Source organism: Sebastes umbrosus, chromosome 16 (assembly GCF_015220745.1).
Source record: "Sebastes umbrosus isolate fSebUmb1 chromosome 16, fSebUmb1.pri, whole genome shotgun sequence".
NCBI classification, from domain to species: Eukaryota; Metazoa; Chordata; class Actinopteri; order Perciformes; family Sebastidae; genus Sebastes; species Sebastes umbrosus.
The window spans coordinates 17,127,089-17,142,032 of NC_051284.1; the positions used below are offsets into that span (position 1 = coordinate 17,127,089).

Here is a 14,944-nt window from a genome sequence, read left to right on the forward strand (position 1 = left end):
TTTGTCTGCGTAAAAATGTTGTCAAAAAGCCCCTTTAAAAATGATAAATTTTTCAGGAAAAGACATCATTTATTTGTATTATTATTATGATGTTTTAAATATTTGTCTACGTAAAAATGTTGTCAAAAAGCCCCTTTAAGGTCCATAATAAAATGTAATATCCGAATGATAGGGTTAAAGGGGATAGGGGATAAAAATCACATGAATACCAGATTTTTTTTTTTGTCTTTAGTGAAATTACAGGAGTGGAAACATTTTTAAAATTTTCCTTAATAAAAATATGCTGATTATCAGACCAAATTACTCATCAAATAATGATAGAATAGCATGACTTGTACTTTCTACATATAGTGGCTCTCTGGTGGTGATGAATATAAAAGGAAGTAACCCACAGTTCCCACTCACAGGTTCCCTGGTTGTGTGTGTGTGAGGTGACAGTACACCAGTAGGAGACCAGTATAAAGCTCCCAGTATCTGAAAGGAAAAGTGGGATTGTAGCAGTGTGACGTGATCCTGTGCTGGAAAAGAGGAGGAGGGAGAAGTAGAGAGAGGAGGACGGCTGGACTCCATTAAGCCTGAAGCCTCCACAGGAAAGCTGTTACTGGGATACTTCACTTCTTCAGCGAGTTCTTCTGGGGGATTTCTTTCTGTTTTTATCGCCCTAAAAAACACTTTCTACATGATTTAAAGACGGGGAACTTGTTGTGTACTGTGTTAGTCGACTGTTTAACCTCTTTGTGAAGGTGAGTACAACAAAATGTTCGTGCTAGCTGTGAAACATGAAGTCTGTTTGTCGAGTGTGTTACATTTTAACCCAGTTGACAACTCTTTACCTCATTTGTAGCGTTTTTTTCTGCCTTTTTAACACATTTTATACATTAATTTACAGCTTTACCGAACCGACTGAGTGAGTGAGTGAGCATGGAGCTGTTTGGAGCTGTTTAGTGTGAGACTCTGCTTGCATAATGAACTCCCTATTTGTCCTTTACCGTTATTTCTAACAGGTGAACCGGCACTTTAGCGGATATAATGGCTTGTTGAACTTGTTATAAGCCTTTGTTCCGACGGGTTTATCGATCAGACTGGCTGTTTGTGATCACCAGGCCACTTTGTGTGTGCTGGACAACCTCACATCAAGAGGATGACAGAGAGATAGGCTTTAATGCAACTTTGTTTTTTTGGTAGTGACTTCACTTTACACAACAAGGGCGCGTCTTATTCCTCTGCAAAGATCCACAGTGATGGTTTAGTTCACCTTCATCCCTTTCTAACTCCTCTTTGAGGGTCAAATGTGCATTAGTGAGCTAAAATGACCTCATCTGCTATACCACTATATTCCCATAACTGCATGCTAATGTTGGGAGAAGTACATCTATTACCTCTATTAAACTTTACTTCCTTCACTAGAGTACAAATAACAATAGCAGAATGGAATAATACTCCAAGTTCTGCTTTCAAAGTGGTACTGGATCAGCAGCAAAAATATATTTACTGTATATATAAGTATTGAAAGTACTCACAATGAAGGACGAACCTTGTTAGGAGTGGGCATTATCAATATCTATCATGGTATGTCATTTTATATCATGATTATTGATATACCTATGTTAGGGCTGGGTGATATGGCCAAAATCTACTATCACGATATAGGTAATTTCATATCTTGATAACAATATATATCACAATATAGCATGTTTTCTGGCAATTCCATTAGTCTATATGCAATAACAACATGGTAAAGCCTATTTTTGTACACTCCTGTGTGAATTCCATACTTGACAAATGAAAAGCAAAGATCCACAGTGATGGTTTAGTTCACCTTCATCCCTTTCTAACTCCTCTTTGAGGGTCAAATGTGCATTAGTGAGCTAAAAGACCTCATCTGCTATACCACTATATTCTCATAACTGCACGCTAATGTTGGGAGAAGTACCTCTAACTTTACCTACTTCACTACTAGAGTAAAAATAACAATAGCAGAATGGAAAAGTACACCAAGTTCTGCTTTCAAAGTGGTACTGGATCAGCAGCAAAATATATTTACTGTATATATATAAGTATTGAAAGTTCTCACAATGAAGGATGAACCTTGTTAGGAGTGGGCATTATCAATATCTATCATGGTATGTCATTTTATATCATGATTATTGATATACCTATATTAGGGCTGGGTGATATGGCCAAAATCTACTATCACGATATAGGTCATTTCATATCTCGATAACAATATATATCACAATATAGCATGTTTTCTGGCAATTCCATTAGTCTATATGCAATAAAAACATGGTAAAGCCTATTTTGTGTACACTCCTGTGTGAATTAAATACTTGACAAATGAAAAGTATTTTCTCATTTGAAGAACTTTAGTGCAAAATGAGCATAACAGTTTAAGTGAAATTATAGAGCAAACAGAAATGAGGCTTAGCCTATATTGCGATGGGAACCATATATCGATGGCAAATCAGTTGAAAAAGTGTTTATGGATAAAGAAATCAGGTGAAAATCCAGTGTATTCTATCCCCCTCAAATACGTAGATAAACTTTTCTTACGATTTTGTTTTGTACCTCGCCCACATTGCTCAAACTCCACACCGTGTGACGCAAGCTTTTTATTATAAATCTGTGATCCCAGTCCCAGCTGACATACAGTAACCCTGATGACATCACTATGACACCATCAGGGTTCCTTTTTCAGACTTTGGAAAACTCTTCCAGACATGACACACCGGGTTGAGTAATACCAACGTAGATATCGCGGGAGTGCCCCTTCTTTAAAAGGATAGCTACCACATTATTGTATAATGGTATGGCAAAATCTCTGATGGTAGAAACATTTTCTATGTGTTTATAGTGTTTGAAAGTATTAATGCTTTTCTGTATAATCACTATTTTAATAGCATAGTATGTTTAGGTGGTGCCCAATCCAGTTCCCTTTTCTATTCCCTTTTGGTTTGTTTAAATCAGTGCATCGTTTTATGAATTAATCACATGTTTTGAATGTAAAATCTGCAAAGTAACCAGCAACTACAGCTGTCAGGTACTGTTAATGCAAAGGAGTATAAATGTATAGTTTTAGCATATATTGAGAAATGAAAGTACTTCAGTAAAGTACTGTGCTCAAGCACAGTATTCAAGTAAATCTAAGTTAATTTTACACTCCTCTTAAGTGTACGTACGCAGAATTATCAGCCTAGAGTCTGCTTGATGTTTAACAAGGTACAGTTCTTTCTCAAGACCTTGCATGCATGGGCTTTGCACCATACGTGTTCCTTTCCGGAGGGTCAAAAGGTCACTCCTCACTCCAGTGTGACAGAAGTTTAGCTGGACCTTCTCCCCTCCTGACTGTGTGGGTCTGTTTGGCAGGATGGCGCTGGACGGGATCCGGATGCCCGATGGCTGCTACGCCGACGGGACGTGGGAGCTGAAGATGCATGTCACCGACCTCAAAAGGGACGTGTCGCTGAGGGTAACTGGAGAAATCCACATCGGAGGAGTCATGCTCAAACTCGTGGAGAAATTAGGTACGTATGCATGCTGCGGTCACGCTGGGGGCAGAGCAGTTCACAAAGCAGCTGATCGAAAGTATAATAAACAGGCTTAATCTTAGTCTTTATTGACTAATTTTGACACGATATAAATGACAGCAATTCACCGTGAGTCTGCAGATTTCAGATTTGCAATAGAGCGGATATGGTGAGCAGCACTGAAAGCCATTTCCTTTGACCTCTGACCCCGTACCATCCTGCCAAAGCAGGATTTCTGTGTGTGTCAATGGCTGACTTGTGTTATTTGTTCATATTTGTTGGGCTATAAATACCTCTTTTTTTCAAAATAGTTACCATTCTGAGAAGTGAGATTCCACTCAGTAAATACCACTCTTCTATGGTAGGCTACAAACTGTTTCTCAATACTGGCTAAAGTTAAAAAACAGACATCTTTGTCAAGTCTGGGAACTCTTTCTGCCAGAAACACTGAGACTTATTGTGCAGCAGACTATTTAATGAATATGGAGATTTAGCTATCTTTGACCTTTGTTGCATGACACCAGCTCAAACGCTGGTTTGTGGACTTGCCTCTCAGGGGTTAATATTCCTCTTTGTTACCCTGCAGTGTATATGGGTCAGTAACCCAAGGTATAAAGAAACCATACACAGCTTCCCTCCCCCCGCTGTATCACACACTGTTCTGTAACTGCAAGTTACGCACTTGACAAGTTTGGGTGCAAGTAAGCATAAGAGTCCTCTGTTCCAGCCACTTGAACACTGCCCTGTTTCATATAGGCTGGAGAAAGTTCTGTGCCGGCAGTGCGATCTGGGGAGTGACAGTGTGTTGTGTTTTGATGGTGCTTGAGTGCTCGGCATTCCTGCAGCGCTCCAAGGTTTTATTCCCTGCCCATGGTCCCATTTTTAGCTCTCCTGTTAGAGCTCCGCATAATTGAGGTCTTTGTTCTCTGTGGTCGTCTGTGCAGCTGAGCAGCATCTATGCTGGGCGAGTGCGGCGTTGCAGCCGCGCGTGGGATGACGTGAATTCAGCGGTCCTCCCACCTAAACTCCACTCAAGGCCTTATCCATTGTTTGAGTTGTGTTTGCGCTTTTTGTTAAGGTCTGGTTGAAGGGTATGACCTTTCTTGATGTGACACCTTCTCTGAGGTGTATTGTGGGGAAAGTCAGTGGTGGCTGTTTGTGTCATAAAAGTTGGATGAATGAGGCATAAAAGTGTGTTAACTTTGTAATTTTGGTGGGTTTTATTGTAATAGAAATCAAATTTTGCTTTGTGTTTGGAATTGAATCAGTTGTATTACAGTTATATTGAGTTGACATGCGTCATTATGGTGTGATGGGAGTTTTCCTTTTGTTTTCCTCATTCCTAATTTCTGTTTTGCTTTTCTTAAGGATGTAGCTGTTTTGCTGCTGGCTTGTCCTTTTTTATCTGTTCAGGATTCCGGTGGTTTGAGATGTTGACGTCTGCAGTTGACAATAGTTTTGTTGACCATGCTTGGCTGTTGTTGCGTCAAAGTAAAATAACAGGACATGGGTGTGCATGGTTATTCCACTGTCTAATAAAAAAGTTCTGTAATTTCAGCCTTGGTTACTATTCTTAAATCCCCTCCACTTTATTGTACTAATACCACCATTACTGCAGTTAAATTAGCTCACTGTAGTATGCTTAAAGGTAATAGACCCTCTTACTGAGAAGCAGAACTGACATTAAGCTGCTCTGTGAGTGTTTGAGAGTGTATTTGTGTGTCTTTACTGGTGTGGGGACATTTCATTTGACTGCCATCTCCCTCCTACCCTCGGTCAACACGTTGTTTTCCGTTGTAATCATTAACCTGTCGACAACGTGGGTTTTTCCACATGGCCACACAGTGCAGGAAACTGTACACTATTCATGTGACGCACAATACTTTGTGTTTGGAACAGGCAATGTCCAGTAGAGTCCAGAAAATATACATTTTCTTAGTGATCATTTGGGACAGTTTAGACAAAACCCTCGCTTTAAATGTGTCCAAGTAACAACATCTTAAATGCTTTTTCAGCGGAGAATTCCTGATAAAAACCAAACACCACGCTATGTATTAATGTGTTAGAGTACAATCTGAGGCGATTGGAAACAATCTGTGCGAGATAATGAGATTAAACGTTATGAGATTAAAGAAAATGGGAGGCAAACTGTTCTCATGTGACACCCTTCAGGTCTTTCTTGTGTCAGTAAGCTGTCTCTATACCTCCCAGCTCTCACTGGTGACAGTGTTGCACAAGTCCTCACTGGACACCTCTGGAGTGCTGTCACATACCTTCTGCTGGATTATCTGATAGCTTGGATCTGGTGGTTATACATAGACACTGTACATGTGCAAATGGACATGCACATATAAATGGCGCTGTGAGAGAAGACACGTAGATACCACAGAGTTTTGGCAGGCGATGTGTTCGTCTCACATTGAAAGGACATCCTGGTGCAATGACGAATCTCTCTCTGTACTTCCCCGCTCTCTTTCTGTCCTTGGTCTCTGACACTCCAAATGAAGGACCTCTTGTGATTCAGTAATTGCTTTCCACATTTGTTGCTGTATGCTGGAGTTTTTTACCGCAGTCATTTGTAACTGCAAAAGCAGTATGTTTGTGTGAAAATGTCCCGTCAGCTGTCTTCTGTACGACGGCCTGTGTTCTCATTAGTAATATCTGTGCGCTTGTTTCCACACGTGAGCAGGGTTGTGTGGGTCGGTGGGTGTGTCTGTCGCCCACATGTATCCTGCATCCATCTTTCAACTCTTCCTGTCAGCTGCGGATCTTTCGTCCACATTGCGTGCACGCTCGAAATGGCCTTCGATAATGGATTAAATAGACAAATGCCAGGAAGGCACTTAGCTATTGATCACAGCGGCGAACGCTGCTTCCATTTCCCCCGCAGCCCTCCAAGAGAGCAGTATTTAAAGCCAGTTGATTCACCACCGCCTGGTCCCCCGCTTCTGTAATCCTTTCATCCCTCCTTGCTTACCATCACTGCTGCTTTCTCCGACTTTGTTGATGTTTTCCAAAAGTGGTGCCCTTCCTCTCTAAAAGCTAATATCGCCATTTAGAAGGGAAAACAAATATTGCACAAACAACATTAGCTGGCGGGAGATTTATTGGATTTGAAGGGATTGTTCCCAAGTTACATTGCTTGTATGTCTGGTAAACTGTGGCTTACAGTAAGCGATCAGTGTTTCACACAAATGCATTGTTGTTTTGCACACGCTTGAGGTGGAAAGGCCAGCTTTTTTTTTTAGTAATAATGGTGTACTCCATGCCCCTGGAGTCAAGGCTTCATGGTACATGTCCACAGGGGTGTTTTTTTATTGCATTGGGCGCCTGATGGGCTGCCACGAGACAAAGGCACTAGGCACCTGATTGGACAAGGCTTTCCCTCGTGGGCTGCTGCTCACAGCTTTCAAACCGGAACCAACATGGCAGCTTGTTTGGAAACGTTCTTCTCTTGTATAGTTCACCGAAATGTGTTTCTGAAAACCTTTTATGGGAGAAGTAAGCCATGCAGTTGCTAAATCTGTCTTTATTTTGGATCGACAACGGTTAGTTTAAAAGTTTCTAAGGAGTTTCCAGAGGCGGCGAGTCGTGCCGGATGCCCGTGATTTGCATAAAGTAGCCTAGACCTCAACTTTATGCAAATGAGGAGCGGCCAACGTGGCGCCCCGTCTCTCGAATCGCGCCGCCACGCTACCGGATGCATAGCACGGCTGCTTACATAGACAATGAATGGGAAGCGTGGAAAGGACGGAGGCTGTGGACATGTAGCATAAGACTGTCAAGTGTGTATATATATGTAAACCAATTTTAGCTAATTGTGCTAACCACTGAAAAGGCATGTCTTGGAATGAGCAGCATGAGTAGCAAGCAAACGTAAATGATTGGCTGGAGGTACCCTGGTAGTATTGGCTCTGCTTAGCCTCACAAAAGACAGCTGAGGGACTGGATGGAGGAGAAAATGGGAGGGAAAGGGAGAGGGGGGAGGGAGGTGTGTGGACTGAGAAGGGCCTGAGCGTTCTCTCTCTCCGTCTCTCCTCGTTGTGACGTTAGCCACGCTGCTAGAATTCCATAAAAGTCTTCGATGAAGCAGGAAATGACCTCCTGTGTTTGGCATGTTGTTCTCTGGTCCCTGCCGTCATTGCTGGATTCTCCGCTGCTTGCTTCATCCACCTCCTCCCCCCTCTCCCTGTCAACTCCCTCTTTTCCTTTCTCTCTGCGTTCACCCTCCTGTCTCGCTCCCCCCTTCATCTAAATATATATTTTTTTTAATTTTGTCTGACTTTTTTTTGGCAGCCATTGATCCGCTCCTCCAGCCACGTAGCAGGGCTTAATAACCAATAGAAATTGAAGTACACATTGTTCACTTTCTCGTGGTTTCTGGACCAGGTTCATGTACGCTGACTGTTCAGTGTTCCATAAATAGAAGTTGAGCAAACTAATTGGCCTAGTGTGACTCTTGATAGTTCATGTGGTTGTTTCCAGTGAGGGGCCGGCAGTTTTTTGGCCGCCGTACCACCAGCCAGCCAGCCGCAGAGAACTTTCCCTGCTCGTCAGTGAAAATGTGTGTTTTGTATTTGCGATGACCTACATATATTCCCATCGCGAGTGAATCGGCGAATGTCATCCTCCCACATTCACTTTTTGCCAGAGCAAATCATGTGTGAAATGTATTTTGTAAGTAACAATAACTTACCCCAGATGCACCTCCTAACAAAACAGCAAGTTAAAGCTATAATGTTCAATTAGAAGTGATTTTCCTCTGAGCAGCTTTGGTTTTCAAGATAATGCTGTCAGCTATTTGAGTTCTGTGTCCTTTTTTTTTTTGTGATGCCAAGATGCTGACTGCTGGCGACCAAAGGGAGATGGCTTCAGTTTGACAATGGAGTGCAGGCTTCGTTAGGAAACAGACGCGATTTAACACAGGATGCTGAACTTCCTCTGGGCTTTTTTTATGCGCCTTCTCCCTTGTGCCTTCCTCGCATTCCCGCCTTCCTGTTCTCTCAGTGTCTATGGCAATTTTGAAGGATATGATTCTGTTGGGCAGAGGGGAAAGATGGGTCTTCAGTCCCTACAGAGAGAGAGAGATGAAGCGCTTAGATAGTTTAGTCATATCTGTCCCGATGATGGGAGAGCTGTGAACGTCTTTACATTCAATGTCGCACACCAGGAGAGTGATTTCTTTGATAGATGGTTATAACCACTTTCCCTCTCCTCGTATCAGCTTGCCATGACACACAGTTAAGATAGATCACGGTGTGTAATGAGACTCATTATTGTGACTGTGGAGCCATCTTAAATGTCTGGCATTATGAAGTGAGAAACGACCTGGCAGCCTGTGTGATCGTCCGGCTCTCTAATCTCTCTGACAGGAAGTAGTTAGCCTAAGTAGCGGTCCTGCCCAGGCCAGAGCTTTCCTGTTTCAGCAGCAAGATGCTGCAGTGATTGTGCTGTTCTGCACTCAAGACTTGTGCTCACACATGGACACACTGGCCATTATATTTACATACATAGAGAGTTAATTTTAGCAGCATCAGCAATCAGAATATTTTTATTATTTCTTTCTGTCACTTTCTGCTTGGCATCGCAGACGGTGGATTGAATGAAAAATGAAGTCAGAATGTCACATGTGCCACCATATGGACTAGATGAATGGTCCTTGGCTGATGCTTTAGTTCTATGATAGAGAATTTAAAGGAGACGGTGTCAAGGAAAGAAACCAGCTGTTGTTGTAAATCTGTGCTATCCTACCAAGTTTCTGTTAAGACTGAAATAAACTTGACTTTGACAGCTTTCAGTTTCAATGTAGTCCCTCGATAAATGGTCATGTGGGAACAGTATCAGCTGCTTAACCCTTTGAACTCTGCAATTGAAATGGTTCGCCAGTGCCTACATTGGTATTTTTTGCTTATTGTGATGTCATTTCTTGGAGTATCTTCAAATTCACAAAATTCTTCATATCCCTAAAATCTGTATTACCTAAGATAAAAGGTTATATAAGCCAATAAACCATAATAATTGACAAAAGAATTGAAATTGTGTCATAAATTAAAAAAAAATATACATGTTTGTTAATAAAAGGTTACTAAATAAACACAAAATAATTGATCCAAAAGATTTCTAAATGTAGAAACATGAACAAAATATTTTTCAACACTCCATAAGTTATTTGAACTATGCACATTTTTTTTGTTTTTTAGATCTGCTCATTAAAATGAGCATATCGTATAGTGCAAAAGCGTTTTAATAACATTCCGCATGTGACATAACTTAATGTCATCACGAGCGTACAACATGACGACGCTAAAGACAGAAGCCTTAGCTTTCTGCTGCAAAAAGAATGAATGCCCTAGCTATTATGTTTTTCATTTTAGATCGATCTCTCTGCGGGGAAATCTGGCGCCACCGCGTGTTGTCACCACGTTTTGTAATGCATGCAACGTAACGTAATGACGTCATCATGAGCGTACAACATGACGACGCTAAAGACTGAAGCCTTAGCTTTCTGCTGCAGAAAGAATGAATGCTCTAGCTATTATGGTTTTTAATTTAGATCTATTTAAACAGGATCATGCAAACAACGACCTGTCTGAGGTCCGTTTTTAAGGGGTTAATGCTCCAAATATCACCTGATGCATTATGCTGAACAGGTTAGGAAGGTATCTAGAAATTGTGGACACTTTACAAATTTGTATTTGAAAAGCTCAGCATGATCAAAAGTTTTTTCTATTACTCTTTGTCCACATTCATGGAGGGACTGCTTTGCTTGTTAGAGACGATCTAATTAGTCATGTTTGGCATCTGAAACATGCAGTTGAACAAACTTTCATGGCTCCTCTGGGAATCTGAACTGTTGCTTTTTGTCCCTCTCACCTTCCTGCAGTGGCAGGGCAGTAGATCCATTGGAAGGAAATGTTAGAGCAGCACATTGTTGTTGTAACACCACACACCTGTGTGCCACTGGAGTAAACTGATATGATGTTTTTGTCTAAGTTCTCAGCCCCCATTTCATTCATTTAAACCCGTTCCCGCCTCACAGTCTCTCTCTGTACTCTCCCTTTTACAGAGCGAGGTGTTCGTTTTCATAACCGAGGGATGAGGCTTTATTAAGGCAGTTGTGACAGAGATAAAATTGTTTAAATGATTTCATTACAGCAAATTTTGACAATGGATTAATTGGTATATGTAATTTTTTAGGGGAAAAAAGTCAAAATTCTCTGATTCCAGCTTCTTAAATGTGAATATTTTCAGTATAGTTTTACTCCTCTATGACATTAAACTGAATATCTTTGAGTTGTGGACAAAACAAGACATTTGAGGACGTCATCTTGGGCTTTGGGAAACACTGATCGACATTTTTCACCATTTTCTGACATTTTATAAACCAAACAACTAATCGATTAATCTAGAAAATAACCAACAGATTAATCGGCGATAAAAATAATCATTAGATGTAGCCCTAAATTTATAATAAAAAGAAACAAGCAGAACATGTTCACAATTAAATAACTGTAACTAGGAACGTTTTTGTATTCTCACATGAAAGTGATTAATTGATTATCAGATTAGTTTGTTCATTTATTAATTGCTAATTGTTTCAGTGCTGCTGTACATTGTCCAAATATTGAACCTGGAAGCAATTGTGCTCAGCAGCCTCAAGTGTAATTCTACCATGCAAGTTCTCCTCAGGTTGAAGCTGGGGAGCAACTGAGCTTCCTGTTGAACTCCCAGAGGCAGATCAGTGGTACGGCTTATCACAGTCCCGAGGGGACGTCTGGCAGGATGCATACATGCATAGAAGGACGGATGAATATTGCCTATCTGCTCCATTGATCTTAGTCCCAGAGTTTCTTTGTAATGTCATTACTCCACCGGGTCCCTGCACATTTAATTGTATAAAGCTGTGTCAGGGCGGAGGGGGAGTACCCCCACTGTTTTGCTGTGTTTGTATTATGACACAAATGGATACAAACTGTCTCTAAGGAGGTTTCCTCTAAAAGCCCTCCTGGCCTCTCCTAATGCATCAAAGCCTGTACTGTTGCACTCTCTTCTTTCTCTAACAGGCTGGATGCTCCCAGATTTCCTGTTAAGGTTTCACTCACTGTCTTTTACTGGTATAGGTTCTGCCTCCAGCTCTTCACCTGTAGACCTCAGTTCTAGCAAAGCAGGTTAATCTCATCCTCTAGAGCTGTCAGGTGAAGTGAGACCTGAACCATGATGCACCAAAGGTTGTGTTCTGTCCAATGTCAGATGTAAAGCCTGAGTGTTACCAGCGCTTGGCAGGGCTTCTCCTGAAGCATAGCCCTAGCTCATCCTATATTCTTTAGGCTATAGATAGAGGAGCATGTTTTGGATTTGTGTGTGTTGTCAAATCAGAGAGCATTTTCTGCTCTGAAAAATAGAAGTTATCTAGATTTGGACTGTGTGTATCTGCGGTGAAGTAGACTTGAGTTGAATCAATATCTGCCACAACGTCCCCTGACTCCTTTTAGGCCAGCCATGACCTTATAGGATCTCTCACTTAAGTGAGCTGTGTATCCCTGACACCGGGCACAACCTTGATGAACCTTTTGTTTCTAATTTCTGCAGCCTAAAAAGCTTTAATGGGCAGCACTAAGTGTCTCTTTTGTCTAAATGCTTTGTCAGGTAAAGTTTGACAGCTTGAAAGGGTTCAGATGTGTTTTGCATATTTAATGCCAGTGATTAATGGCCTGTTGGATTGACTATTGGCAGGACGCTGAGCTGTTGTATAATAACTGACTGAAAAAAAGCTCAGCTAGCCTCGTTTAACTCAGGGTGTCGATGGAAAGCTCTTGAGCTTTAATGGTATTGGTTAGTGAATACCCCGAGGGACACAGCTGGAATAGATCAAATATGAATCAATGATTTCACCTTTACGGGTGTCAGTCAGGAAAAAATGATGTAGGACTGGGATTCAGTATCAACCGAAATAACCCAGTGCCAAGTAGTATCGAAACTTCTCCACTCAAACGATACCTGCAGTTGATCCTTTTTGTGTCAAGATCTAGAAAAAAATGACTATTTGTATGGTTTTGCTTGCAGCCAATCACCACAAGCGTTCTTCGATTTAATGCGACGTGTGATTGACCCACTGCACCTGCAGTTTCAACCCATACTGCCGGCATTGCCTGCCTGCACACGGCTCTGAACATGGAGATGTCTGAGCTGACGGCAAGCAGTTAACAGTGCTAACAGCGGCAACAGTGCTGTCAGAGCTAACCGGAGAACCAGAGGGTGGGTGTTACAAACACAGCTTCCATTCACATGATCGAATGAAGTAATCTGTTGGTATTGGTATCACTTTAAGGGTACTAATATTGGTACTGGCATCGTCATTTTTGAAACAATACCCAGTCCTAGTTGCCAGTATTACATGCTCTTGATCGTGCACCAGATGGAACAGATGCATCGCAAGTATGACTTCTAGGTTTAGTTTATCTGTTGATCATTTGTCACAAGTCCAGAAACAAGTTTGTTTGCTCGTCCGCTGCCACTCCCGTCTCTGACATATAGTGATAATCTTCCGCTGTAATCCCATGTGACTCTATCTGTGTCTGCCGTACAGATATTGTCATCACCTGTCTCTATAGAACTTGTTGTACACATGTTGGGTATCTGATGTTGTTGATACTATCTAACACGACTGCACGAGGCGCAAGTGAGTGCCTAAAGGCCATTTACAGTTGATCTAATTTAAGGACAGTGCAGAACAGTTGCTTCCTGTATCTTTGCTTGTCAATACCGACCTTCACCCGGCCGCAGACGTGGAATATATTTAGAAAGAGATGGGCTTTCATGTTGTCGAGCGGGATAAACTGCATGTGTGTGCTAGAGAGAGAGAGAGAGAGAATACGTCAAACCTGCAGCTCTGTGTCTTTGTTGTGTATGAAAACAAGTTGTCGCCTCGCACCACTGCCCCTGCGGCGTCAGCCAGGAGTCGCCAAGGAAACGGCATGACCAGCCTCACCCAGCTGTAATGTTTTTATCAGCTGGTGGCTGAAAATGACAAAGCCTCGCACTGCGTGGTCGTGGTTATCACTGATGGTTAACAGCTTGGCACTGACAGCTTATGAAAGACATTTTGCAAACGCAGTGGAAAAGTCCCGACCTGTAAGTGTGTCCGCACTTAAATCACCTCCATCAATGATGCTAGAGATGAGCCTGGATTTTTTGCTTTAGGTGTCAGAGGACTGTCACCGCTTTGCTGGTTGAAGCCAAATAAAGAGTAAATATGAACTGTGAAAATTTCTACTGATAGAAAAGTAACCAAGTCATATTTACAGAACCATGAACCAATAATGTAGACAGCTGAGAGTGTATCAGCAACAAGTACATACTGTCTGTCTGTCTTGGACATAAAGGCAGTTTTTCAATTTTATAAGGTCAAATCGGAGCTGCTATTTACATGTTTAGTATTTTTGGCATGCAAACTTTAATTTTGACTTTCCTCCTCCTCACGTTTGCTCGCTCTGTCTCATATCATTGTGTCCCCACTTAGAGATCCTCCCTTGTCCTCTGCTCATCCTCCTCGTCTCTCCTTTTCTTACCCTTTCTCCTGTTCCTTCTCTCTCATCCTCTCCTCTGTCGTCCCGTCCCCTCCCCCTCACAGACTGGCCTCCATAAACATAGCTGCCTCCTAATGTAAACACCACAGATACTCGACTGAGTAGGAGGGATGGAGACAGCAAAGAGGAGTGATGGGGAGGAGGGACAATTCAGTTTTACTGTATTATTCCAATTAAAGCCTTGCAAACTGGGTACTTTTGTGCCTTCTATATTACGTTAAGTACAATTTCTGTTTTGCGTTTTAGCTTAATTGCTATTGTACAATATTCAGTATGTCTTCTCTTAAAGCAGTATTTCTCGCAGTTGTATCTGGTGCACAAAGCACAGGAAGTGGTTTTGTTCGAGAGCTGCGGTGGCGGCGATGGTGGTGAATGAAAAGAACTCAGTTTGACAGAATTTATGGATTAATTTGGCTTGTTAAAGCACACACACGCACAAACACGCAGAGCTAATGTAGTTAATGGATGGATAAGAACGCCCTCTCTTCCACAGATCCCCAAACCAGCGCACACACAATCTCAGTATCATCTTTCACATCCTGCAGAGGTCATAAAACATGGTTTTCCCATTCTGTTTCCCCTCCCCTTGTCTTTCAAGCCCTCCTTGTGCACACAGACACACACACACACACACATATCACTCTACTGAGGGGCTGTGGGTCCATATTTAATGTACCCAATTACTTAGGCCCCCGCTCCTCTGGCTGCTGCATTACGTCAGACTTGGCAGGCTGTATTTTTAGCTTAGAGATGCCATTGGCCCTCTCTCCCTCCCTCTCTGTAGATTGAGTTACCACCTTGTTGCTGAAAGAACCCAATGGACGCCTATGC

The 14,944-nt window shown here is 41.9% G+C and overlaps 1 protein-coding gene across 4 annotated transcripts in view; it reads left to right on the plus strand.

The window, feature by feature from the left end:
- Nucleotides 1–427: 427 nt before the first annotated feature.
- The window catches only part of fermt2 (fermitin family member 2), a 47,446-nt gene continuing 32,929 nt past the window's right edge, over nt 428–14,944 (plus strand). For 3 of the 4 annotated variants that reach the window (XM_037796641.1, XM_037796642.1, XM_037796645.1), the window contains exons 1-2: nt 428–743; nt 3,367–3,524. In XM_037796641.1, the coding sequence (XP_037652569.1) occupies nt 3,368–3,524 (157 nt within the window). In that variant the 5' untranslated portion in view covers nt 428–743; nt 3,367. The remainder of the gene's footprint in view (nt 744–3,366; nt 3,525–14,944) is intronic. The other variant, XM_037796643.1, reaches the window with a different exon arrangement.